This window comes from Propithecus coquereli, unplaced genomic scaffold (assembly GCF_000956105.1).
Source record: "Propithecus coquereli isolate 6110/MARCELLA unplaced genomic scaffold, Pcoq_1.0 Scaffold267, whole genome shotgun sequence".
Lineage (NCBI taxonomy): Eukaryota > Metazoa > Chordata > Mammalia > Primates > Indriidae > Propithecus > Propithecus coquereli.
This window is the reverse complement of record NW_012148252.1, coordinates 2325533-2350945: the sequence shown is the minus strand read 5'-3', so window position 1 is coordinate 2350945 and position 25413 is coordinate 2325533. Positions and strand designations below refer to the sequence as shown.

The window sequence follows — 25413 nt, the reverse complement described above, 5'->3', positions numbered from 1 at the left end:
ATTAAAATGAGATGGTATTTTAGATTGGACTTTTAAAATAATATATTTTAGATTGAGTGTTTAAAAATTTTACATTGGTTCCGGGCTATTGGAATATGTAACTTCTGTCGAGTTAATCATTTGTTAATTGCTATTTTGATGTTTCTTTCTTGATGCCATAGAGACAGAAGTGCGTTTACACATGTATAAACTTTTCTTATTGAAGGCTTTTTTGTATGTTTTGATTGGCATTTGAAATCTTGGCTGGTTAAAACAGCCGTATAAAAATCAAGCCTCCAGGCCAGGTGCGGTGGCTCACGCCTGTAATCCTAGCACTCTGGGAGGCTGAGGCGGGCGGATTGTTTGAGCTCAGGAGTTCGAAACCAGCCTGAGCAAGAGCAAGACCCCGTCTCTACTAAAAATACAAAGAAATTAATCGGACAACTAAAAAAAATATATAGAAAAACTTAGCCGGGCATGGTGGCGCATGCCTGTAGTCCCAGCTACTCGGGAGGCTGAGGCAGAAGGATTGCTTGAGCCCAGGAGTTTGAGGTTGCTGTGAGCTAGGATGACGCCACGGCACTCTAGCCCAGGCAACACAGTGAGACTCTGTCTGTCTCAAGAAAAAAAAAAAAAAAATCAAGCCTTCAGATTAAGGGTTATTTTTTTCTGTTTATCTTTAGGCCTGATATTCTAAACATATTAATTGAACACATGTAAAAAGGGAAATGTAAAATAGTATTCTATTTTGATAGATTCTTACATATACTATAGTATTACTGATTATCTTGTTAATTCAATTTTTATATCCATATCTGGCTCACATTATATGACCATCTTATCTGGTAACACATTCCATCCCATTCTGATTATAAAATCTTTTTTTCATATGTCAAATACAAATTGTTACGCTGTGCTTTCAACTGTAGATACATTTCCAGTAACAGAGCAGAAAACTATTTTATTTAAAAACCCATGCTTATAAATGAGGTTTAACAATTCTTCTGAGTACTTAGAAACTATTAAGTGGATCGATTTTGTCCAAAGGTGGTTTTAAGGGTAAATATTTTCAAAAGCTATGTCCTTTCAACTCCTTCCGATGCAGAAAGAAACCTTGATAATATATCTTGAAGAATCTCTCTGAGATCTCTTGTCACACTTTCTTCTCTGTTGGTTTCATTCCCAGGCATTTGTTCCCCATGTTGTGGCAACAATGACCGTTAGCTTCCGTAGGCTATCAAGCTGGGAACAAATCCCCGTTGAACCCATTGGTGTAGCTTGATGCTTCTTTGAACCAGTCACTGTTGCCATTGGGATGGAATATTTGGCCAATCTAGCCTCATCTAAATTATGTGGCCTGAGCTTGGAGGAGAATTAAGGTGCTCTTTTTAGTCAGAAAACATCCTAATGAAGAGAAATCTTAGTAATGACTCATGTAATAAAATTTAGTGATTTAATTCATCTATATCAGTTGCAATAAAATTTTTTTAAAAGATTAAATAATGGATAGTAAATAAAATAATAGCCCTGCCAAGTTCCCTAAAACCTAACGAATGGTGAATATTGAGAGCTTTTCAGATTTCTGCCCTCTCTCATGTTAGCTAGCTTATTTATGAAGCTTGGTCATTTTAGTTGGAACTGTTTGCACATATTTGGCTCCAAAATATTTGTAGGATGAATTCTGTCATAGCCTGCTACTGTGGACATTATTACTCCAGCACAAGTATTAAATTTGAATTGAAGATACATATAGTTTAATATTTGATTAAAGAGCTAGGCCTCCTGTTAGATCTCTTTTCAGTATACATTTCATAGAGAGGTGAAATAAAAGCCTGTGTTGGGATAGGCTTCATGATTTTTTGCTGCAAAGGAAAGCCTTGCCATTTGTAGTCCTGATCCGGAGATTATATGAATTAGGCATGGTGATTTTGTGGACTGAATTGGTATCCCAAACAGAATTGGAGTAGTTGGGAAACCACATTCAGATCATTTCCTATGTTCTTGGACCAAATGAATGGTAAAGTATGAGCATACCTGGTATGTGATAATTGTTTATTCCTATTAAAAAATCACCATTCTTCTCCTCCACCAGCCCCCAGAATGCCTGCTCTTCTCAGCAAAGCTCATGAAAACTACCCCCAACCTTCTCAATGCTCTGCCCTCTTCTCCCCTTTCATTTGGTCTTCCAGACCCCCTGAGGAAAAGTTTTTGCATTTTGATTCTGCTACAGCTTATATTTATTCACTGGTGAAGACAGCTCGTTCCTGTTGGTTTTTTTTTGTTAATTTCATGCCAGTTGATGGATTGTAATAGGCAGCACATCTGAGGAAATAAGTGAAACTACAGCCATGTAATGATTTCATTTTGCACATTTAGATGAATAATCTTTACTGTGATTATTGTATAAGTTGTACAAATGTGGAGCTTTTTTTGGCACCAGAAATATGGATGGATGAAATTGATTTAAAGTGGTCTTTACTGCTTGGCGGAACATGGAGCTGATATTGGCTATATTTAAGATTACTTTCTGGGCTTATTCCAGTTTGGATTTAAATATATTGGAAGTGTATGTGAATACGAGGAAATGTGGATCATTAAAATTGCATTTATTATGTAGCCTGTTTTTACATTTAGACTGATTAATGAGATTTTGTAGGGTAAAAATAGGCCTGATCCCAGCAAATCACTTTCTAGATTTTATCAGTGGTGTACTTGCCTCTGGGAAGGTAAAGGAATTCTCTTGTCTAGAGCTTGTTAACATTTCCTTACAACAATCACTACTCTACATTTTATTTGAATAAACCAATTTTTAAAGAATAGACTTAGAGTTAGAAATACGAATTATAGTTTATGGCTGAAGGTCATTTGCTAGTGAAAGAAAAAACTCCTTAATACTTATGACTTGCGTCTGATTAATTAAGGCAAAATTCCCTATTTACTTCTTTTTTTTTCTTTTTGAGACAGAGTCTGGCTCTGTTGCCCTGGCTAGAGTGCCGTGGCATCAGCCTAGCTCACAGCAACCTCAAACTCCTGGGCTCAAGGGATCCTCCTGCCTCAGCCTCCCGAGTAGCTGGGACTATAGGCATGCGCCACCGTGCCTGGCTAATTTTTTCTATGTATATATTTTTAGTTGTCCAGATAATTTCTTTCTATTTTTAGTAGAGATGGGGTCTCGCTCTTGCTCAGGCTGGTCTCGAACTCCTGACCTTGAGCGATCCACCCGCCTCGGCCTCCCAGAGTGCCCTATTTACTTCTTTACTACAATCCTTTAAGGTCTTCTAATCAAGGATTCTACACAATGATCAAGTAATTCAATTTTAAAATAACTTATGTAAATAGAAATGAAGTTATTAAATAATCCAAATATGATTAGTTGACATTAGATTTCAATTTTCATTTTGTCAAATTGTTTCTTACATTATTGACACCTAATATTTATGGAACATGAACTATGTGCTGGTGATAGATGTCTAGTGATAAAACAGACCTGAGCCCTGTCCTTACAGAATGTACATTCTAGAGGTGGAAACAGCTGTTAACTAAAAATACACAAAGTATGATTGCTTATTGTGGTAAGTGATCTGAAGGGAAAAGGACAATGTGATATGAAACGAAACACTTTTTTGGTTTGAAATAAATACAGAGAGATAAAGTGTGAGAGAGAAACTTTACATCCTTTAAGAAAGGGATTGATCCGTCTGTTGAGCAATTTTTGCTCATATTTCCACTCCAAGTATGGGGTTTCAGCCCAATCAGCCTCCTTCCAGTGCTTCTCAGTTCTATTGTACCCACCACCCTTGTCTCCCACCCACCTCTCAAAATTAGACATAAGAAAATTAATCAATCTCTTACATATATATGTTTATCATAGGTACACATGCATATATGCTCATACGTGTATGCCCTATTTTCTCCACTGATGGCAATGCCTTTGCATACCGTTAAATATCCTTCCATAAAATCAGTTTTCATGTCTATACCCTGATTTTTTACAGGAGTACCAGAAAAGGTCCTCCCGCTCCACTTTTAAGATCTTTGATAAATATAGCTGAACTGACCATTGTTTAAGTTAAGTTGGTATATTAATTCAAAATTATTTCCCTAGGAAAACATCACCAGTTGTGATGTTACTGGTCATAGATGATTTGTATTTTAAAATATTGTTACATATTTTAAGTGTTTTTATATATGTTGCCAAATTGTTGGCATGATTTATTGTGAATATGTCACAGATTGGTTAAATACAGCTTCACTTTGCTATTTTTGAGTCTAGAATCAAGCAACTAATGGTAACAGTCATGGAAGTTAGTTCTGCATGTTGGATACCTGTTGGATTTAAACTGATTTAAATCCTGTTCTTCTCAGTTTGATTTCTTAGAATAATAATGAATCTTCTTTCAAGAAATACTTCTCCATATTTTTCCTGATTGTTAGTGTGTTAAATTTGGCTGGAAAGAAATTGTAAAGAATACTTAAAATCCAGTGTGTGTTTTTCTGTCTTCTGTTTGTCTTTCTCTGATTCAAGTTGATTGTATCTGTCTCTTTTCCACTTTAAGTCATCTTACAGAATTAATAACAGAGTAAATATAGTGCCAGACATATCACACATGAGTGAGAAGGCGGGGATTGTTAGATAATGTGGACATGAGTTGCTGAGTTATTTACTTATAGTAGTGCTGCATGTTTTTCTTTAGAAGTGTGGCTAAAAAATATGTGATATTACTTAATTTTAAAATTTTTATTTCTAAAAAATTATTTGTTTTCCTTTTATTGTTTAGTGCCCAATTTCTGACTATGTTGATAACATTAGAAAGCCTTAAAATAAATTATACTTTCTCCTAAAAGCATTCATTTTTTGGTCTAGTTATCTTTCATTAGGTTGTTTCCTGTTTTAGAAGTGGTACCAGAGAGTTTTCAGGGGTAGGTGACATGTAATCAGAGTACATGGAGTTCAGGATAGTGTTTATGACATGACTGCTAAATAAATCAAGTTTTCATTTTTCTAGAGACTCATGTTCAAAATTCCATATAACATATAGCATTTAAAAATATGGTAACCCAGAATTTTTTCAAAAGGTGTAAGTTATTTTTGTTTCTCCCAAGCAAGAGTTTTGCTGCCTTTATCTCAGATTCAGTGGAAAAAGGTGAATGTCCCCAACGCCAGTCAGATGGTATTCAATTCGGCCAGCATCCTATTGTGAGACCTTGAAGAGAGCAAGTTCTGTGTTCAGGCCCTTGGGTTACTCTTTATGTTCCTATGTACTCAGAGGTTGCTCAGTGAATGGGAAGTTGACAATCCCAGAGAGGCTGATGGGTAGGATATTCAATCTTGCATTGCTTGAACATTTCTTTTCCCCAGTTACCATCCTTGTGACATCTAGCAAGTCACTTGGTGTTTTTGTGCCTCAGTTTCTCATCGATGAGTTATGATGATTCAAGTAGGTGCTTTACTTCCTAAGGTTCTTTTTGGGTGCAGAATGAACTTGTAATTGTGTCCACTTAGTCATTTAAAAAGAAATACCTGAAAGCATCTCCAACATGGAAGTCAATGTATCAGAACATTTTCATCAAAACATTTAGTAAAAGGATTATATACAACAGTATACATCCATACCATTTCTGTCTGCCCTCATATATGATGTCATTCATTTTTATAAAAAATATTTATATTCATAAAAAAATTAGAACCCTAAGAGTTTGCAGAGACCTATTTTTTTTTTTTTATCTAATGTTACCCAAATTTATCATCCATATAATGTGTGACATGGAGTGCATGCATTCAGAACAAAATATCTTCATCTACCTCTGAATGCTAAATGGTTCAATTTCATGCTGTGTCTTTCATGGCACAGCAGGAGCAAATTGTTTAATATCTGTAACTCTGAACTTCCACAACCTTTCTATCAGATATTCAGGTAAGTGTTGAGAAGCAGGAATTCTAAAAATAATTTGTAGAGAATCTTTTGGAGACCCCTGGAGCAAACTATTTGAATCAATTCTCTTTCTTTTTGCATAGTTTTTCTTTGTCTGTTTGAACAGTGTTCTTGTGGGTCAGAAAGATTGAGTTTCTAGTCTCATACCTTAAATTGCTTTATAATTGCCTTACTTTATAAGGGAGACACATCCTGGCATTGAGAAGCCTGCACATATCCCGCAGAAATTAATCTGAGCCTATTTGAAGTAGGAGGAGAGGAGCAAACTTATTTTGGAACATTGTTAGCTAGGCTGGTTAAACTCCTATCCATACGGCATGATCCTATGCCTAGAAAGCAAATGTAGTGAGCCCCAAACATTTGTTCTTGGCTACTATTTCAGTTTGGTTATGGATCATAGATAAAGAAATTCAAGATGAAAAAATTTGGCCCACATTTATATTATAAAATATCTTAAATGTATCGAACATGTTTTAGTTTTGGAATTTCCACAGTAGAGTGGTCAAGAGTATAGAAGTACTAGATTTGAACCTGGAAAAGGCTGCATTACCTATTAGGGGTATGACCTCAGGATAATTAATGTAAATCCTCTGAGCCTCTCTCTGTTTCTTCACATGGTTTTTTTTTTTTTTAATTTCAGCATATTATGGAGGTACAGATGTTTAGGTTACGTATGTTGCCCTTGCCCCTCCTCACCCCCCAAGTCTGAGCTTCAAGCATGTCCATCCCCCAGATGGCGTGCATTGCACCCATTAGGTGTGAATTTACCCATTCCCTCCATCCCCCTCCCCCCTGCCTGACATCCAATAAATGTTATTCTTATATGTGCACTTATGTGTTGATCAGTTAATACCAATTTGATGGTGAGTACATCCTCACATGTTTTGACAAAAGTTTATGTAACAAATATTTTTAAGGGCCTCTTATTCTATGGCACCTAGAATATACTTCTCCATAAGACAGACATAGTGTGTATTTTTATGGTTTAAAAATAGAGTGGTATGGGAAAGTCAGATAGGGCAAAGTATCTGAAATAACTCATAATAGTGGTTTTTTAAAAATTAGAATAAGAAATTCAGTTCTGGAATCATACTTTTTTACTATTGCTATGTGAAATATCTTTTTATCCTTTAGGGAAATTTAAAAAATCTATGTTCTTCTTCAAGTCTGTAAAAACATAACTCAGAATTTTAGAAATATTCTCGGGGTCCCTATTCTGGGACTCTCAGGAGTCTTCAAATGCATTGTGCACCGCGAGAAAGTCAGGGGTTTTTGAGCTCTCTAGGCCAGTCCAGGGGAGAATAAGGGTATTTAGGTCTTCTGCCGACTATGATTCATTAATGGATATAAGGGTAAAAGGAACTGGCCTTTGCACTCTTTATATACTGAATTTGTTGATTAATATTGATCTTAGAATTGTATTTCTTTTTTTCCCCCTGCTCAGTCAGTACAAATATAAGTCTGTAGTTTACTTTTCATGTCTATTATTTGTCTTCGACTAACATTATATGAAATGCAACCCAGGAAACCAAAGTGCTATTCAGATATTATGTTTTCACCTAAATTAGATCTACAGTTTTAAAATTCAGTTTCTTGTGTTAAAATAATTCTTTTAAATTAAGATTATTATAATCATTTTCTTCCAAAATTGTATAAGAGGGTACATGTGCGAATGAGCAAACATTTTATGAGTATATAGATGAAATAAATCAATGTTACAAGTTAATTATATATGTTTACATATTTCTAGTTAATCAGTACATTAAATACTTATATTCATTATTAATTATCTCCTGAATGTTTAAGGAACACAAATTCTTCAATAATATTTATGATATTTCATTCGCTCAAAACTTGTGCAGTTAGTATTAATAAAATGTCATGTCGGCATATATTTGCTTTGCCCTGCATAATACATCCATTTCCTAAAATTATTTTTATTTAATATCTATTGATAATCCTTTAAGTTAGGCTATATATCTGTAAGTTAATTGGTAAATTTGATAAGTTGATAAATTTGAGTGTATATTGCAACATATTTTTCGTCCTTCTATTTAGAATGAGAATTAACCAGGCATAAATATAGCAGAGAAAGTCTTGGGATTCCTGGAAGCCTATAAATTCACGTTGAGTTGTGGGGTGGCTCTAGAAGAGCTGGCCCTTTTTCTCATTCGAGTTTGGTATAATGCAGTGGGAACTTCCTTTTATATTGGGTGGATGTTTTTGTAGATGTGAGGTAAAGATGAAGATTCAGGAGTACTTGTGGGTTAATAGCAACATAGTATGTTTTCTTGCTAGCAAACTACATGTTCCAAGAATGCACCAGAAGAGGGGTTAGTGTTTGGACGTGACTAAGTTGAAAATGGATAAAAGAATTAAAGAACAGGAAGAAATGAGAGAGACACAAACTTGGAAGGATAACGAATAGATTGTAGATTAGTTGGTCAAAAGTCTGGTCGTTAAAGGCTCACTTTTTATTTTCATTTTTACTAAAGTATCTAAACTTGCCCCTTACTAAATTATCTATACGACTATGAGATTATAGTTTGATGATTTAGAATAAAATTACATGTCTGGGCCAGGTGCGGTGGCTGACGCCTGTAATCGTAACACTCTGGGAGGCCGAGGCGGGTGGATCGTTTGAGATCAGGAGTTCGAGACCAGCTAGAGCAACAGTGAGACCTCATCTCTACTAAAAATATAAAAAAATTAGTCAGGCTTGGTGGCGCACACCTGTAGTCCAGCTACTCAGGAGGCTGAGGCAGGAGGATTGTTTGAGCCCAGGATTTGAGGTTGCTGTGAGCTACGATGATGCCACTGCACTGTAGCTGGGGTGACAGAGCGAGACCGTGTCTCAAAAAAAAAAAAAAAGTATACACACACACACACACACACACACACACACACACGTTAGGCCTCGCTACATTAGTCACATTCTTGGTTATGTAAGAAGTGCTGTAGTGCCTTAACACTTAGCACTCTTTGTTACTAATTAATGTAGAAATAATGAATAATTATGCATTTTGAATTATGAATAGTAACTATGTTAATAACACATTCTTTTAATTCTTGTCTCAGCTAAAGAAAGCAGGTTCTCAAAGCTAGTGAATGGCAATTCCATTGAACATTTGAGATTTAAAAATTTTGTGTACAGGGCCGGGCGCGGTGGCTCACGCCTGTAATCCTAGCTCTCTGGGAGGCTGAGGCGGGCGGATTGTTTGAGCTCAGGAGTTCGAAACCAGCCTGAGCAAGAGCGAGACCCTGTCTCTACTAAAATTAGAAAGAAATTAATTGGACAACTAAAAATATATAGAAAAAATTAGCTGGGCATGGTGGCACATGCCTGTAGTCCTAGCTACTGGGGAGGCTGAGGCAGGAGGATCGCTTGAGCCCAGGAGTTTGAGGTTGCTGTGAGCTAGGATGACGCCACAGCACTCACTCTAGCCCGGGTAAAAGAGTGAGATTCTGTCTCAAAAAAAAAAAAAAATTTTGTGTATGTAGTTTCATATTTTCATAGGCTATATATTGGGGGATGTCAGGTACTTTTACTGTGTGTTGGATAGCACAGACAGTAGATGCTTCTTTCACACTATAGTTCTGTTCCAATGTAGCAATCGAAGATAATTATCTGATGACCTTTAAGAGCAACAATATTTTGGGGGGAGGGGTAGAATTCGATTAAAAACATAGGGCACTTAAAGTCAAAGTTTTCAGTTCTTCATTTGAATTTCTTAAGGAAATTGCTATAAGTATGTTGTTTGGCCTTTTTTAGTATGAGTCATTTTTATTGTTAAATATAATTATTAGGTTGCTAATTATGAAATGTCCGATTTCCTTAAGTGCTACGTTTTACAGTTGCTATCTCTGACATTTCACTTTGACACTTCTAGTTTTATTTTTATTGTGAAAGTACATCCTCGGTCTTTCAAACACGTATTTTGGCTTATGATTATCTTTCAAATTTTTTTTAGAGCAATTTTTGTGAAACCAGGAATAAGTCAAAAACAGCTCAAAATATCAGTGAAGTGTTTGGGAAGGATATACATCTATGGTTTGAGATGTTCAATTCTGGTGATTTTAATCTTCAAAATAAGCCCCACAAGGGTGACCTGAGACCAAGGTGGATAATGATGAGCTGAAAGCTGTTGTGGATGCGAATCCATCTCCGCCTACGCGTGAATTAGCAGCAAGGTTTGATGTTACCATTCCAGCAATATTGGACCATTTTAAACAAATTGGCAAGGTAAAGAAGCTGGATTGATGGGTTCCGCATGAATTAAATGAGTGTCTGAAGAGAAATCATTTCGAAGCTTGCCTTTCTTTGCTGTTAAACATCAGGGAAACCATTTCTATACCATATCGTTACGTATGATGAAGAATGGATTCTTTTTGACAGTCGCAAGCGTTTGGCACAATGGTTGAATAAAGATGAAGTGCCGAAACATAGTCTACAACCAAATATTCATCAAAAATAGCCAATGGTGTCTGTTTGGTGGTCCAGCGCTGGTATTATCTACTACAGCTTCATGAAACCTGGTCAATCAATTACAGCAGATCTACTGCAACCAGTTGGAGGAAATGATGAGGATGCTTGTGATCAAGCAGCTGAGATTGGTCAATAGAGACAAGTCAATTGTCTTGCAAGACAATGCTTGACCACATGTCACACAAACAACGCTGCTTGAACTATAGAGGCAGGACTTGGAAACTCTCTGTCATCCACTGTATTCACCAGACCTTGTACCAACTGACTACCACTTCTTCCAGGCTTTAGACCACTTCTTTTGAGGAAGAATATTCAATTCTGAGCGAGCTGTAGAAAACGCCTTTCACGATTTCATCACCACTGGCTTACCAGGCTTTTTCGCTGCTGGCATAAATAAGCAACTGTTAAGATGGCAAAACTGTGTCAATGGTTTAGGCTCATACTTTGAGTAATTGTACTGCTTCTTATTTGAGATACAATAAACTACACTTTTGATTTGAAATCAGGCATTGCATATTTAATGACCTTAATATATTGGTTATTACAAAGGATAGTATCTTAGGTTGAAAGGATAGGATGAGTTAGGGTAAGTTTAAAGACACACCAACTACTCATGCCTTGCCAGAAGACAACAATATGTATTTCATTTGGACATTTTTAAATGTTTAAGAGTATTCATCATTGGCTCTTCCTGTGTGTCCTGTTCAGTAAGTCTAATTCATTGGGTTCTTTTCATAATTGTTGGGCGATGAGTAATTTCTAAGAGAGTGGGCAATTCCCTTTAAATTTTGAACATTTATTCTCTCTCCTTTATGATTTATTCAAGATAGGAAGCTAAGGATTTGAATCTGATTTCAACATATGCTCCAAACAGGAACTGGATGTGCACTGCATCTGTCTTGCCCCAAAAAGTGCTGAGTCCTCTTATAATATCTCTCAATCCCCCAGGATATCCTTAGAGTTACGGAATTGCTCTTCCTGTTTATTTTTCAAAACCACCCGTGCACTAATCCTTGACCCTCATGCCATTTTGTTAGCCACAGCAATTCTGATTTTTGCTTCCTTTGTCGCTTCAACCGTTTCAGTACAGTAAAATATAATAACACTAGGAACCTCTATGTTCTTGTGGTCAAACTACTATAAGGCATATCCTATTTTTTAAGAATAAGCTGTTATCTATGATCTGTAGCAGTGTTTTATAATATAAGTACAAAACGTTTAGTCCTTGTACCAGCCCCATAAAGATAGTTACCATTGTTACTCCCAGTTTTTCTGGTGGGGGGAATTGAGGCACAGAAAGGTTAAACGAGTTGCTCAAGGTTATACAGGTAGTCCGTGTTGAACTTGGTGTTTGCATCCAGTCTTTTAGGCACTACACAGAGCTCTCCTGGATAACCACATCTGTATTCCTGGCTTCTGCTGAGTTGGCTGATTGGATCTGTGATTCACCTGCCTAATCTATTTAGCAAAAGATTGTCCAGCTACACCGTTGGCCCAGTCTTTGAGCACACTCCCGTTTGACCATGGCTTGCCTGCTGTTGGTTTCTACTGAGTTCTGAGCTTATTAAAAATGTGGAATCCAAATGTATACAAATTAGGTTTCATAGCACCATGAGAACAAACTAGATGGACATTAATTCAGAGTTTTTTTTTTTTTTCAAGACAATTTTCCTCAGAAATAATGTTCAACACCTCACCAGCCCATCTTTCCTAGGGATCTTACAACTGTAATCATGCTCAGACCTAAATTAGCTCATTAAAGGCGGAAGCATCACTATTTTATTTTTCTTCATGAAGCAAAATTAGTAACATTGTAAGAAAATAAGAAAGTTTGTGGTGATGAGTCCAAGTGATTATTTTTGTCCTTTTAGACAGAAGATTGCATCTTAAACCAAAACATCTTTCAATTTCTCAGAATCCTCATTTTCCATCTTCCCAAGGCAAGCTAATTATAGCAATATAACTTAGAACTCTCGCTATAGATAACTAATAATAGAATGCAGTAGTATAGATAAATAATATTGGGTTCATAAGAATAGTTGGTACAATTTATATTCAGAGTTGAGGATGAATTTTCTATGGGTGCATGAAGTTGTTGTGGTAGGAACAAAAAGTACAGAGGTAATGAAGCATATAGTGCATTTGGGTTCCCGTGACATGAGTTGAAGAGGAATATTCATGTTGACTTGCAGTGAAAGAGAGACCTGAAAATCTCACCGGTGGAGTTAAATCTTGGAACTCTTCAATGCTAGGTTCGTGAGTTTAGGTTCTATTCTAAAGGCAAAGCAGGGGGATTACACCTTATTGAGCTCAGAAATGAAAGATTGCAAAATATTTGAGGGAGATTAAAGTAACAGTTAGAATGATGGATTTATGCTAGGAGAGACTTCAGGCAGAGGAGTTACTTAGCTCTCTTATGCTAGGATCTAAAGTCTGACAGTGAAGCTAGAAGGATGCCGGCAGAAGGAATTGATGAAGGAGACATTGTAGAGGAAGAATTAATTGTAAATAGAGACAGGCTGAATTTCTAGGGGTGGAAGAGTAGGGATGGACCAGAAAACGTAGACGACAAATGTTAAACAATGGAAGAATTGTGGTATCATTGAGAGTGGCAGAATGTTGTTTGCAGTTGAAGTAGCAAGTTTTAGTTATTTTGAGTGCAATGCCCATTCAGATTTGAACTCTATGGAGGGAGTTTGGTACTGGATATTATTAAGACTTTAGAATTAATGATTGGAGGTGATAATTATGTCACCCAGATATTGAGAATCTTTCTGTGTCAAGGCTGCTCAGTGTGTGTCCAGGTGTGTTAGGGATTGTCAAGGTATATCAGTTAAATCTTTTACACTATTTATGTACCACCGTTTAAATGATATCTACCTTGATGCATAGCATTGACCTAGACCCGATTAAACCTTGTGTGAAGTCTTTCCAGGAAACTTGTTTTATAAGGTGTTACTGATAACTATGCATTCATGAGAATCAAGTTCATAGTGGATCAAAATAATCTGTTCTTTACTTTCCCACTGTTGGGTAAATAAGCTAAGAGACGTGAAATGTTTCAGGAGTTTTGCAGGGCTTTGCCTTGAAGGAATCTGTGGACGTGTTAGTTCACAGAATAGAAGCTGCTTCCAACAAGGGAGGCATTGTCAGACAATGTTTGCAAAGCAACGTTTGTTCTTTGCTGCCGGACATTGCCTTGAGCTTTTTTGCAAGGCAGAAGCTGGGTTTGGGTCCTTGGTGGAGAAGCTGATTAAAATGCCTGCCCAGCAGATAACGTGCAGCTGGAACTATCCTGGACTTCAAGGCTATTCCTGCTTCACTCCTGACCACACTTCTCTGTATTTAGAAGAAGTAGATTTGAGTAGTACACAGACTCAGTGTTCTCACTTTGTACATGTTATCTTTAATTTGTATGCTCAGAGAGGTCTGTTTCTAACTTAGGGCTTAGCATGCTTGTCTTAGAAAAATTTTGTAACCGTCTATTCTTGTAGACAGAATTAGGTACGGGTTCCCTGGAAACCTCAAAGAATGAAATGTATACATAATTCTTTAACCAAGGACAACTATTTGCTGTAACAATACATACTGATGGGGGAGTCAGGGGTCCTCCAGCATCTCAACTTAACCCTGTACCTTTTCGCCAGTGGGTATGGTTATGTTGTTGTTGATGGTGTTGAATGTTATATGTGACATGATTTATTACTAGAAGAGGCTGTTCATTTGCTCCTTATTTTTGGTTACCTAAGAGAGTTTATGTGTTAATAAACCTAAATATACTTAAAATATATTTCAGAGTAAATTTATCTCAACTCATTATTTGAATTATTCTAATTACACATTCATTGAGTTCTTGTGTTTGTTGACAACTCAGGTTTTCAGCTTTGCAGACCTTTCAATGCTCAGCCTCATTGACATGTGCTTGTGATGGGAGGGTAATCCTCTTGCAGGCATGCTTCCAAGTACTTGCTCTTTCCTTTTAGTTCTTCTTTGTACATCATTCCCTGTGAGGTGTACAAAGCATTTTCACATATTATTTTTCCATTTACAAATGTGAATACATAGGTTCTCACCGCCATTCAGAAGACATTGGGTTTATCATTCACAGAATGTTTGAAAATTTAAACGGTTATCCTCAATTACGTAGTGACTAAAGATTCACATATGATACGTTCAAGTGCCAAGCACGTGTGACTTGATATTGCTAGCAAAACGTTTAACGCACTGCAACCCCATTGTGTTTCAGTGCACTTGCAGGAAAGACATGGTGAAAATTTCAATGGATATCTTTGTGAGGAAATTTCAGCCAGACAGATATCAGCTTTGGAAACAAGGAAAGGATATCTACACCATTGATCACACGAAGCCTACTCCAGAATCCACTCCCGAGGTGAAAGCATGGCTGCAGAGGAGGAGGAAAGTAAGAAAAGCATCTAGAAGGTAATGATTCTCTTACCTCCATCCTACTTGTCTTATTTACTAAATTAAAATGAATGGGTTATTGAACATGGTGTTCTCAAAGGCTATTTATTTGCTTTTCCTAGTTAGTCACCTTACCTTTACTTAATCTTCCTGAAAATTTGAGACAAAGTGTTTTTAATTCTTGCACGTGTAATAAATAAATGCAGTAAGGAAGAGATGTGTATTATTTTGTTTGAGAATATTCCTGAAGTTGCTATACATGGCAAATACGACAATATAGAATTTCTTTGACCACTTTGACTAATGTATTATGTAGTTGTATTGGTCTTCTCCATTCATCTCTATATTCTAATCAACTTCAATGACTTGATTTCTAACTTTTTCATTTTGCTACCAGTTTTCCTTCTGACTTTAGTGTTTATCTTCTTCATTTTTCAAACATCTGAAATAATACATCTAAAATATATTTTTTAACATTTTATAACTTGGTCTTATTTTTCTGTAAGATGTAAAGCAGAGCATGTGGTGTTTCTGTAACATATTTGTCCTTATGAACTTTATTCTCCATTCCATTTTTGCGGCCAGGGCCATTTCAAAAGCTTTTAGGTCTGCCGTGGGCATCTTGCTGCTTTAAAACTCATAGAATATGGTGTGTGTTGTGTTGCTCAGGTCCTTAGGCTTCCTTTAAATGATCTTATATTTTCCAATTTTCTATTAAATTTTCCTCTTCAATATTACTCATTGTTTTTCTTTCAGATTGTAAAAGTAATATTTGTGCATTGGAGAAAATTTGTAAAATAAGGAAAAGAATAATGAAGGATTCCTAAATCACCCATAACCTCACTATCCAGAGATAACCAGTGTTAACATTTTGTATATATCCTTTACATATATATTTATTATATGTTATATAATAATACATACCTTTCCAAAATTGAGGCCATGCTCTATTAACAATTCGATGACCAGTTATATGCGTGTGTTTTCATGTAATTAAATGATTTACTCCAATGTAATTTTTGATTCCTGCATGTTTTTAGCTAATCCCCTGTGTTTGGACCTGTAGCTTGTTTCCACTTTTTTAGTATTAACTAAATAACACTGTAATTTTACCTCTTTGCCCACCCTTCTGACGTTTATTTTCTGACTCTTTTTTTTTTCTCTGACACTCATTTTCCGCTGTTTTAGAATGGTAGTGAGCAGAGGCACCTTAAGAACATGCAGTCAAACTTCCGCATTTTATAAGAGAAATACTTGAAACACAGAGCTAGTTAGTAGCAGAACCAAAACTCCGGTGTTGGTATTTCACCCTGTAGTTTGCAGCAGGAATTTCAAAGTTCCGGTTTTCAAATCAATTTAGTAAGTCAGGACCATCATTTTAAAATGAGGGAGTAAGGCAGAATAAAAAGTACTGTAGTGCTTCCTATGTGGTAAGGATGAGTATTAACTCATGATGTGTGAGCGTGTGTGTATCTGTTGTGTCTGTTTTTAAATGTTTAACTCGCTATGGGTTACATTCCAAAGAAGTTAGAGAAATACCAATTTAGAGAGTCAGTGCCTTTGATATATGTGTTAATCCTCATTACCAAACAATGAACAAAAAAAGCCAGCTTTAGAAGGAGACAGTATTCAATCCTGAGTTGAGAAGACACACCAATAAAATCTTGAGAATTGTTCTCTAATGGAAAGTACAACACTCTATTGAGGTATATGTTCTGGTCTCCTACTTATTAACCACTTTAGGACTTTTGGGGTTGATAAAGAACCTAAATCTATGACATTGATCAGATTGGGAATTCCTGTCAGTAGGTTAAAATAATCAATGGAGTCTGCTTACCTAGTTAGAAAGCCTCATGTTTAGTTGCTCTTGTAATATACTCAGCCCTATGACTTGATTTTAGAGATTGCTGATCTTTTTTCAGTGATACCCTATTCAGGGAAGTCTAACCAATGGATGATTCACTGAAATCTCAAAGAGAGGTCTGCCTTCTTATTTTACATGTACTGTGCTGTTTGCAAGGTTGAGATTTTCCCACATCAGCCACTGATGGGTTTGAAATAAATGGGATGATGATGATGATGATGATGATGATGATGCTACTGTCATTGGCAGCAGCCAAAGCTGGTTTCTATAGTTTATCCCTGGCTAGCCCCTTTCTTCATATCTCTGCCCTCCCTGACATCCTACAGTGTTTAGTCTTGTGTGTGTGTGTGTGTGTGTGTGTGTGTGTGTGTGTGCGTGTGTGCGTGTGCATGTGTGTGTTTTAGCCACTGTTGCTTTGAGTTGATTTGTGATTGTTCCTAATTGTTAGAAATGTTGTTTCATATATATAAAGCATGTATGACAAAGCTATCAAATGACTTGCTGAAAAATACTAAAAGAGGAAGAAAATAACAATAGTGTCCTCTCTGAAAATAATAAGTTGATATAAGATGTTAGCAGTGGCCGGGCGCGGTGGCTCACGCCTGTGATCCTAGCTCTCTGGGAGGCCGAGGCGGGCGGATTGTTTGAGCTCAGGAGTTCGAAACCAGCCTGAGCAAGAGCGAGACCCCGTCTCTACTAAAAATAGAAAGAAATTAATTGGACAACTAAAAATACATAGAAAAAAATTAGCCGGGCATGGTGGTACATGCCTGTACTCCCAGCTACTCGGAAGGCTGAGGCAGAAGGATTGCTTGAGCCCAGGAGTTTGAGGTTGCTGTGAGCTAGGATGATGCCACGGCACTCTAGCCCGGGCAAAACAGTGAGACTCTGTCTCAAAAAAAAAAAGATGTTAGCAGTGACTCTATTTCACAACAATGTTTAATAATCAATTATTGGCCGGGCGCGGTGGCTCACGCCTATAATCCTAGCACTCTGGGAGGCCGAGGCGGGCGGATTGTTTGAGCTCAGGAGTTCGAGACCAGCCTGAGCAAGAGGGAGACCCCGCCTCTACTAAAATTAGAAAGAAATTAATCGGCCAACTAAAAATATATAGAAAAAATTAGCCGGGCATGGTGGCGCATGCTTGTAGTCCCAGCTACTCGGGAGGCTGAGGCAGAAGGATCACTTGAGCCCAGGAGTTTGAGGTTGCTGTGAGCTAGGCTGACACCACGGCACTCACTCTAGCCTGGGCAAAAAGAGTGAGACTCTGTCTCAAAAAAAAAAAAAAAAAAAAAAAAAAATCAATTATTTACAGTTTTTTGAATTTAAATTTTAGTAAATTGTTATTAAAATTGTTACTGAGAGTTTGCTTTAAAATTTAATCCATCAATTGGGAAGATTATGTTGGCATAGTGATTAAAAAAAACAACAGTTTTTTCCTTCTTTAAGCAAGTGAAAATAACATTTGTATTTGTATGTGTTTTTTCATATCTGTTGCAAACATTCTGCTCTGACTACTGCTTCTCTTGTTAATAGCTTCCAGTGCACTAGGTCTCACTCTAAAAGGCCCAAGGCTGAGGAGGATGAGGAAGAGTCAGCTGAAGTTGGTGGTGCAGAGGTCCCTAACCCTGACTCAGGTACTGATGACCTCCAGGTCTGTGAAAAGCCAGATGCAGCAGCTAAGCTGGGCAACTCAGAAGCACTGTCAGAAGAGACCTCTGCTAGGAGGATGCAGGTGGATCAGAAATTATCGGATACTATCAGACTTTCAGGTGAGAAAATGGCTGAGTTGTAGGTAGTTGATGATCAAATGCCCTAAATCTACCTTCACTAGGAAAAATATCTTAGTAGTCCACATAGTTTAACCAATTTAGCTACCTAAAGTTATAGGGTAACTCTGAGCACGAGGCCAAGGGAATGTTATAAAAGTCAGTAGCCCTGCTGCTATGTTTAACAGAATTGTGAGACAAACAGTTAGCAGGGCCTATTTGGTTTAATAAAATAGAAGATTCTAAAATGAAATTTTTTTTTTTAGTGCAACTCAATTTACAATATGTAATACATTTTTGGAAAGCTTCTCTTGAATTCACATGGAGCAGAGAAAACCAATTATAGATAATTCTTTGCAATTTCTTAGCTTTCGACCGAATTTAAGAATAAAATAAAGATTAAGGTTTTAAAAAGAACAACAAAAATAAAAAGTCAGTCTAGTGAAATGGAATGTATAGCCCCCCTGGCCGCTCCTCTGCATTAAAGCCGTCAGCTAGAAGTCTCAGCTGCTCTGCCCTTTTCCCTTTTATAGCATGGTTCTTTGAAACTGCTTTAATGCCTGGCCTCTTTAATATTTGTTGGAGTTTTTTTCTTTTTAATAAATGAGCTAATTCTTGTCTTCTTCTCATACTCCTCATCCTGTGTAAACCCTTCGGTTGCAGGACTCCCTTGAATCCCTGAATCTGACTTCCTCCCCTGCTTCCTCCTTACTGAGGTCACCTGTCTCTTGCCTGGACTGTTTTAGAAGTGGCATCCTTCTGGTGCTGCCAGCGTCCTCTGCAATTCCCTCTGCTGATCAGTTGTCCATATGGCCGTCACAGTGATCCTTTAAAAACAAAACAAAAAAAGCTTGTGTTTTGTCCCTGCCATCTTCTTAGTATATCCCACCAAGAATAAAATAAAAAGTCCTTATATAATCCTAAATAAACTGGTCCCTGGCTGCTTCTCCAGCCTTATTACCTTTGACGTTGAAATAGCTGTGTAAATAGAGTTTAATAGCAACCTTTTTTCCAATGACTTCATACTTTCGTGGACAGCTAGACAATTAAACACGTAAGTACAATACAGTGTGATAAGTAGCATGATAGAGCTGACATATGGTGTTCCTGGTCTAGCAGGAAAGGATCCCAAACAGACAGGAGCTAGGTAGGCAAGGTTTCTTGGCATAGGTGGTATCTGAATTTAATTTCGATGAATGCATACAAGGTAGAACAGTGGAGAAGGTAAGAAAGGGAATTGTAACAAATGCAGAGAAGACACTTATGTAGTATGTATGGATATTTCATTATAGTGTCTTATCATGGTTTCTAGGTTTAATTAGCTACTGAATTGCTGGATGGTTTTGGCTAACAGCACCCAATTTTATTAGTTATGTCACTACATGGTTCTTTGCATTTTGATCTCCAGGTTTTGAGGCTTGTCAGAACACTTGAGTGGAAGACTTGGCTGGGTTACCCATCAGACCTAGCAGTGGGTAGAAAGGATGCTGGTTTTGTGTTGCGTGTTTGTGTGTGCATGTGTGGGAGTCCATACACACGTGTGTAAGCAAAAAAGGTGAATAGAGATGGCAGGGGATGAGAAGTGCTTTGTGATTTTCTCTTGTTACATGCCATCACTGTATGATAATAGATTAGCATGCAGCCTCACGTATATCATTTACATACATCCTCTGAGCTGGAATGTTTCATCAGTGGCAGCTCTTAGAATCATATATTGGGATATAATTCTTATTTTTAGATAGATTTCAAATTACTTTTGCTTTGGAGAGTTGTTATAATTGCCTTACCTTTTGCTGTTGGTCTGTAGTAGAACCTCATTTTAATCCCTTGTTTTGTCATTAAATATTTTCCTTTCCCAAAGTCCATGATCTCACTTTAACAAATATGAAGGCAGGCTGTTGATTTGGTGACCTTTCACAGTAAGGTTTATGGATGTTTAGAGGGGAAATTAGAAGATACAGAATCACTTGTGAGTAATTTAACAATTCTACCAGTAATAGTACAATGCAAGATTTACTAACAGTCTTTTGTTCTATTCCCCAGGAAACACCTGCTTAAATACATCTATAAGAGAAGAAATTAAAACTGATGATGACACAGCCTATGACATAAGTGCACCTTCCAAAACCAGTGAGGCTGGTGATGCCATGCCATTATCTAGTGGCCACGCGAAGTCCGAGGAGTCATATCCATCCAAGCTTTCATGGCCAAAGTCACCTGAATCGTCTTCCTCAGCGGCAGAGAGTAATGGGGTGTTAACAGAGGGAGAGGAGAGTGATGTGGAGAGCCGTGGGAGTGGCCTTGAACCTGGGGAAATCCCAGTGGTCTCCAGTGGAGAGAGAAATGGCTTCAAAGTCCCCAGCGTATGTGGCAATAATCATTGTTACTCTATCCATTGTATGGTGAGAGCGCTTTCTGAAAACAACATGCTGTGCAGCAGACTCTTGTTTTAGGGCACAAATAAATAACACGTTACATTTATGGGTCTTAATCATATTCCTCCAATGTCTGGGAGGTAAGCCTTCTGTGAGCTGTGACTCACACAGTGATAATTCAGAACGTGGAGCTTTTGGCCACATGTTGAAGCTTAATTTTTATTCTTTTTCCTTTTAAAAAAATGAAGCTGTTTACATTGAGATAATTGTAGGTTTATATGCAATTGTAGGAAATTCTACAGAGGAATCCTGTGTACCCTTTATTTACTGAGTTTCCCCAATACTATCATCTTGGAAAACTATAGTATGAAATCATACCCATATTGACATTTATACAGTCAAGATACACAACGGTTCTATCACCCGCAATAGTCGCCAGCCTGGGCAGAATTCACCTACTGGGCTCTGACCTCTTCTTGTCACCATTTAGTATCTCTGTGTTCCAGACTTCCCACAGCTTCTGTTTGAACATTAGGACTCACCTGGTCACACTTTCCTCTGGGATGGACCCTCATCCCAAACCGCCATGACCTTTCCTGGTCCTGCCCACTCTTCTCAGAAACAGGCCTTTTGCCTGTCAGAAAAGTCAAGACCTCTCTAGATTACCAAGTTCCCCATTGTGACTTTTTGGAAAGGACCTCCCTGTTTCTCTGATGTCGTTGTACAGTGTTAATATTACATACTTTCAGCATAAACTTTCCCTGTAGCCATAAGATTAGAAGTAGATCAGGTGGGCTAGGACTTGTGTAGTGATTGTCAGAATTCAATACCTTTTGATCTATACAGCCTGCTCAGAGAATTCAAGTGGATGAGTAAGGAGTAATTGTGTGAGCTAATAAGTCGAGCTGGCTGTGGAACAGGCACACTGCTCCTGCTCATTCACGCTCACCACAGGCCTGTTTGTATCCTCGAGTAGTAGCAAGGGAGATCATAAAAGGTCAGCAACTTTGAATACTCTTTCTCAGTAGTCTTAAAATGTCAAATAAAATATAGTTTCTTAATATGACCCAATAGTGTTTATCATTTTATGTGGGATTGTATATTCTATTATTCTATAAAATTAATATTTATCAGAAATATGAAAAATGAAAAAACAGACCTGATTTATTTGAAAAGGTATTTAAGAGAAGTTTGAAAACAGCACTCACATACCATTAAAGAAAATTTATAACCTGATTTCATGTCAAGATTAAATGTCACTGAGCAGATATTGGGATTCATTGTACAGTAGAGAAGGAGTCAAATGCCTGCTTTAATTATATTTAGTCACATTCTTTAAACTAGAAGGAGCTGAAAGTAACTTTTCAGTTTCCTTGCTTTCAGAAGAGGTCATTATAGAGATAGTGCTATTGAACTTCACCTTTATCATTTTCCTGAGCAAAGACTTACAGCAGAGAAAGCAAATGCTGCTATTAAGGGTTTGGCTTGTCCCTTCTCCAAAGAGCTGCATGGTATTCTTTTCTCACACCAGGTAAGCTGTTTGTACGCTATTAGCAGCCAGCATTAGTCAATTTACTGAAGAAACATTATGTTTTATTTTTTTTTTTTTTGAAACAGAGTCTCACTGTGTTGCCCGGGCTAGAGTGCCGTGGCGTCATCCTAGCTCACAGCAACCTCAAACTCCTGGGCCTCCTGCCTCAGCGTCCCGAGTAGCTGGGACTACAGACATGTGCCACCATGCCCGGCTAATTTTTTTCTATATATTTTTTTAGTTGTCCAATTAATTTCTTTCTAATTTTAGTAGAGACGGGGTCTTGCTCTTGCTCAGGCTGGTTTCGAACTCCTGAGCTCAAACAATCCGCCCGCCTCGGCCTCCCAGAGAGCTAGGATTACAGGCGTGAGCCACCGCACCCAGCCTATGTTATGCTTTAAATGCTGTCTTATCCATCCATCTATCTTGGGCTCCATCCTCTGCCTGGAACATAGCAAGTATGTTCTCACTTTACATGCTATTCCTGCTCCCCAAATACTTCTCCCCCAGACAGCCAGCCATATGTATACACTCAAAGTTCCGCTCAAATGTCACTATGTCTGCAGCACTTTCTCTGACTACCCTCTATAAACTTGTCCCTTCCCCATCACGTTCTATTTCTTTGTCTTCCTTTATTGTTCTTCATTGTATATGTACTGAATGGTACCTGATAAAGCTTTACTTGTTACTTATTTATTGTGTGTCTCCTTACCCATCTGTAACGCACACTCCTTGAGAGCAGGAACCTCATGTATTATAATTTTTCCTGCTGTAGCTCCAACTATTTAGAGCAATGTGGTACATAATAGGGTAGGGTCTCAAATATTTCTTGTTTTTGACTGATTGATAATTGCCTACATTAATTTTTAGCTTTTATAAGCATTGATAAATTCCATTCTGTATTACTTTGTCCTGCTTTTCCTATCCTCAGTGGCTTTGATAAGATGCTCTTAGACATATTCTGAATCCTCTTTCAGAGTCAGAGGCGAGAGTAGTTGCCCCATGTCTGGTCATGCTTCTTCACCTTACAGGGAAGAAGCCTAAGACTGCTTTTTTCACAGTCAGCTGTTGATGTAAACTCACTTGTTTCCAACTCTCTGTGATCTGTCTCCCCCTTTATTTTGTACTGCAAGGGCAAGAAACTTTATAGGTAGATCCTAGCTGGAAGGCGGCTTTCTACCTTTGAAAGGAAAAGACAGCGTGGAGAGCCCAGGACAGATAATTTTATGTAAAGTTTAAGTGGTTTCAAGTATCATTAGAAAATGTTAATAATAGTTTTGGCTTCTTGTTTGATCCTTTTTGTATGTGACGTACAAATGGCGATTCGTTTCTGAACGGGAGGAAGTACACAGCCTCACCTTGGCAGGATTCCTGTCTCTGTGAGGATAAAAAGTAAAGTTACCTGCCAAATGTACTTGGGTACAGCACAGAGATGACTAAATGCCACAGTCCTATATTTTTATGAGTATGTAATCCTAGATTTAGATTAGTTTTAAGAACTTTTGAAAACTTGCTAACTGCTGTGCTTGTTGCAAGTTTTATAAGCTTATCCTGCACTGCAGCTAGCATCTTAGTACGAAGTGGAGGGAGAGTTAATTGACCTCTTAGTAAAAATACTAATAGAATGGATTCCTATTTCTTTTGACTTTAAGTTTAAATTTCTTAAAGGGCTAATTCCCTAAGAGGTAAATAAGCACAAGATTTCTTTATAATTAAGCTATCATGAATTGTTGCGAACTGTAGTTTTTTGTTTGTTTTTCATTATGGGCGTTTCCCTCCCATTTTTGTTCTGTAACCAGGTATTAGAGGGAGAGACCAAGACCTCTAAGAGTTGGCGCCATCCACTCAGTAAGCCTCCAGCACGATCCCCAATGACTCTTGTGAAGCAGCAGGCAGCAAGTGATGAAGGTGAGCTGGTGACATTTTCATCTAAACACTGTATAGATGTTTGATATAACAAACTGTTGTAAAGAATTGCTCATTAGACAAAAAAAATTTCACCACGTAGGAATACATACTATTAGTAGATCATAAGTAATATACAATTTATAGGCAGAAGGAATTTGGATTTTAGAGGTGATGACTTGCTTCATATAATCTAACCATATTACTGATAAAAGTCTATTTTGTATCATGGGATACAATCGGTCATTCCTGACATTTATCTTAAGGTTCTCCAGAAGAAGCGGAGACTTATTTCTAATTTAAAATTGTTAGATTATGGAATTAGCATGCTGTAGGTTTCTTTGCATCGTCTTTACTTTTCACTTGAATCCTTTAAATTAATTTAACCACTTTGAGTAAGAAACTATGTGCCTTATACTTTCTTGTATCCTATTGTACCTGATGTGAGGTGAAACGTCCTTTTCTCCTTAACTAGACTGCTCTGTTGTGGCTTGATGCATTGTAGTTTTATTTCTAACTACTTACCATTCCTGGATGTAACATTTATCTTTTTATTTAACCTGCTTGCCTTTTTTACCTTTTTTAAAGAATAAGTTTTTATTGCCTCATATTAAAAATCAGACCATTGACCAATAAGTTTCTCTTGTCTCAGCATCATGAGTGCCTTATTTTTTTCTGTCTTTAAAGGACCAAATCAAGGAAGTTTTCTGTAAAGAGCCTTCCTTTGAGATATTCTCCAGTTTTGCTGGTGGAAATGGTTAATGAAGGTCATGCGTCTATGAGGATGCTGTCAAGTGAGAAAAACGATAGGGTTCAAGTTTCTTGTTTGCTTTACACAAAGTAATCAGAGTAGATAGATATCTTTCACAGATTTTTCACACTGTGCTCAGTGTCCTCCCTTATTACCCATGTTTTGTTAAGAAAAAGGTCATGAGTGTAGGGAATCTGATAAGGATGGTAGTAGTTTCTATAAAACCAATCTGGGGCAGAATTCAGACTCAAGTAATAGAAGTAATGAAATGTATTTGTGTTTATTTTCATATATCATCATGTTGAGCTCTTCTTTTTCCTACTTTATTATATCCAGTACATTTTCCCCTTAGTGTCAAGATAATTAAAGGATAATTCTGTGTAATTAATACTTACTGC

At 37.3% G+C, this 25413-nt stretch overlaps 1 protein-coding gene across 2 annotated transcripts in view; it reads left to right on the top strand.

The window, feature by feature from the left end:
• KDM4C (lysine (K)-specific demethylase 4C) overlaps window positions 1–25413 on the top strand; it is a 379345-nt gene that overhangs the window by 180333 nt on the left and 173599 nt on the right. For both annotated transcript variants that reach the window (XM_012647402.1, XM_012647399.1), the window contains exons 9-12: window positions 14645–14838; window positions 18221–18456; window positions 20497–20816; window positions 24159–24267. In XM_012647402.1, the coding sequence (XP_012502856.1) occupies window positions 14645–14838; window positions 18221–18456; window positions 20497–20816; window positions 24159–24267 (859 nt within the window). The remainder of the gene's footprint in view (window positions 1–14644; window positions 14839–18220; window positions 18457–20496; window positions 20817–24158; window positions 24268–25413) is intronic.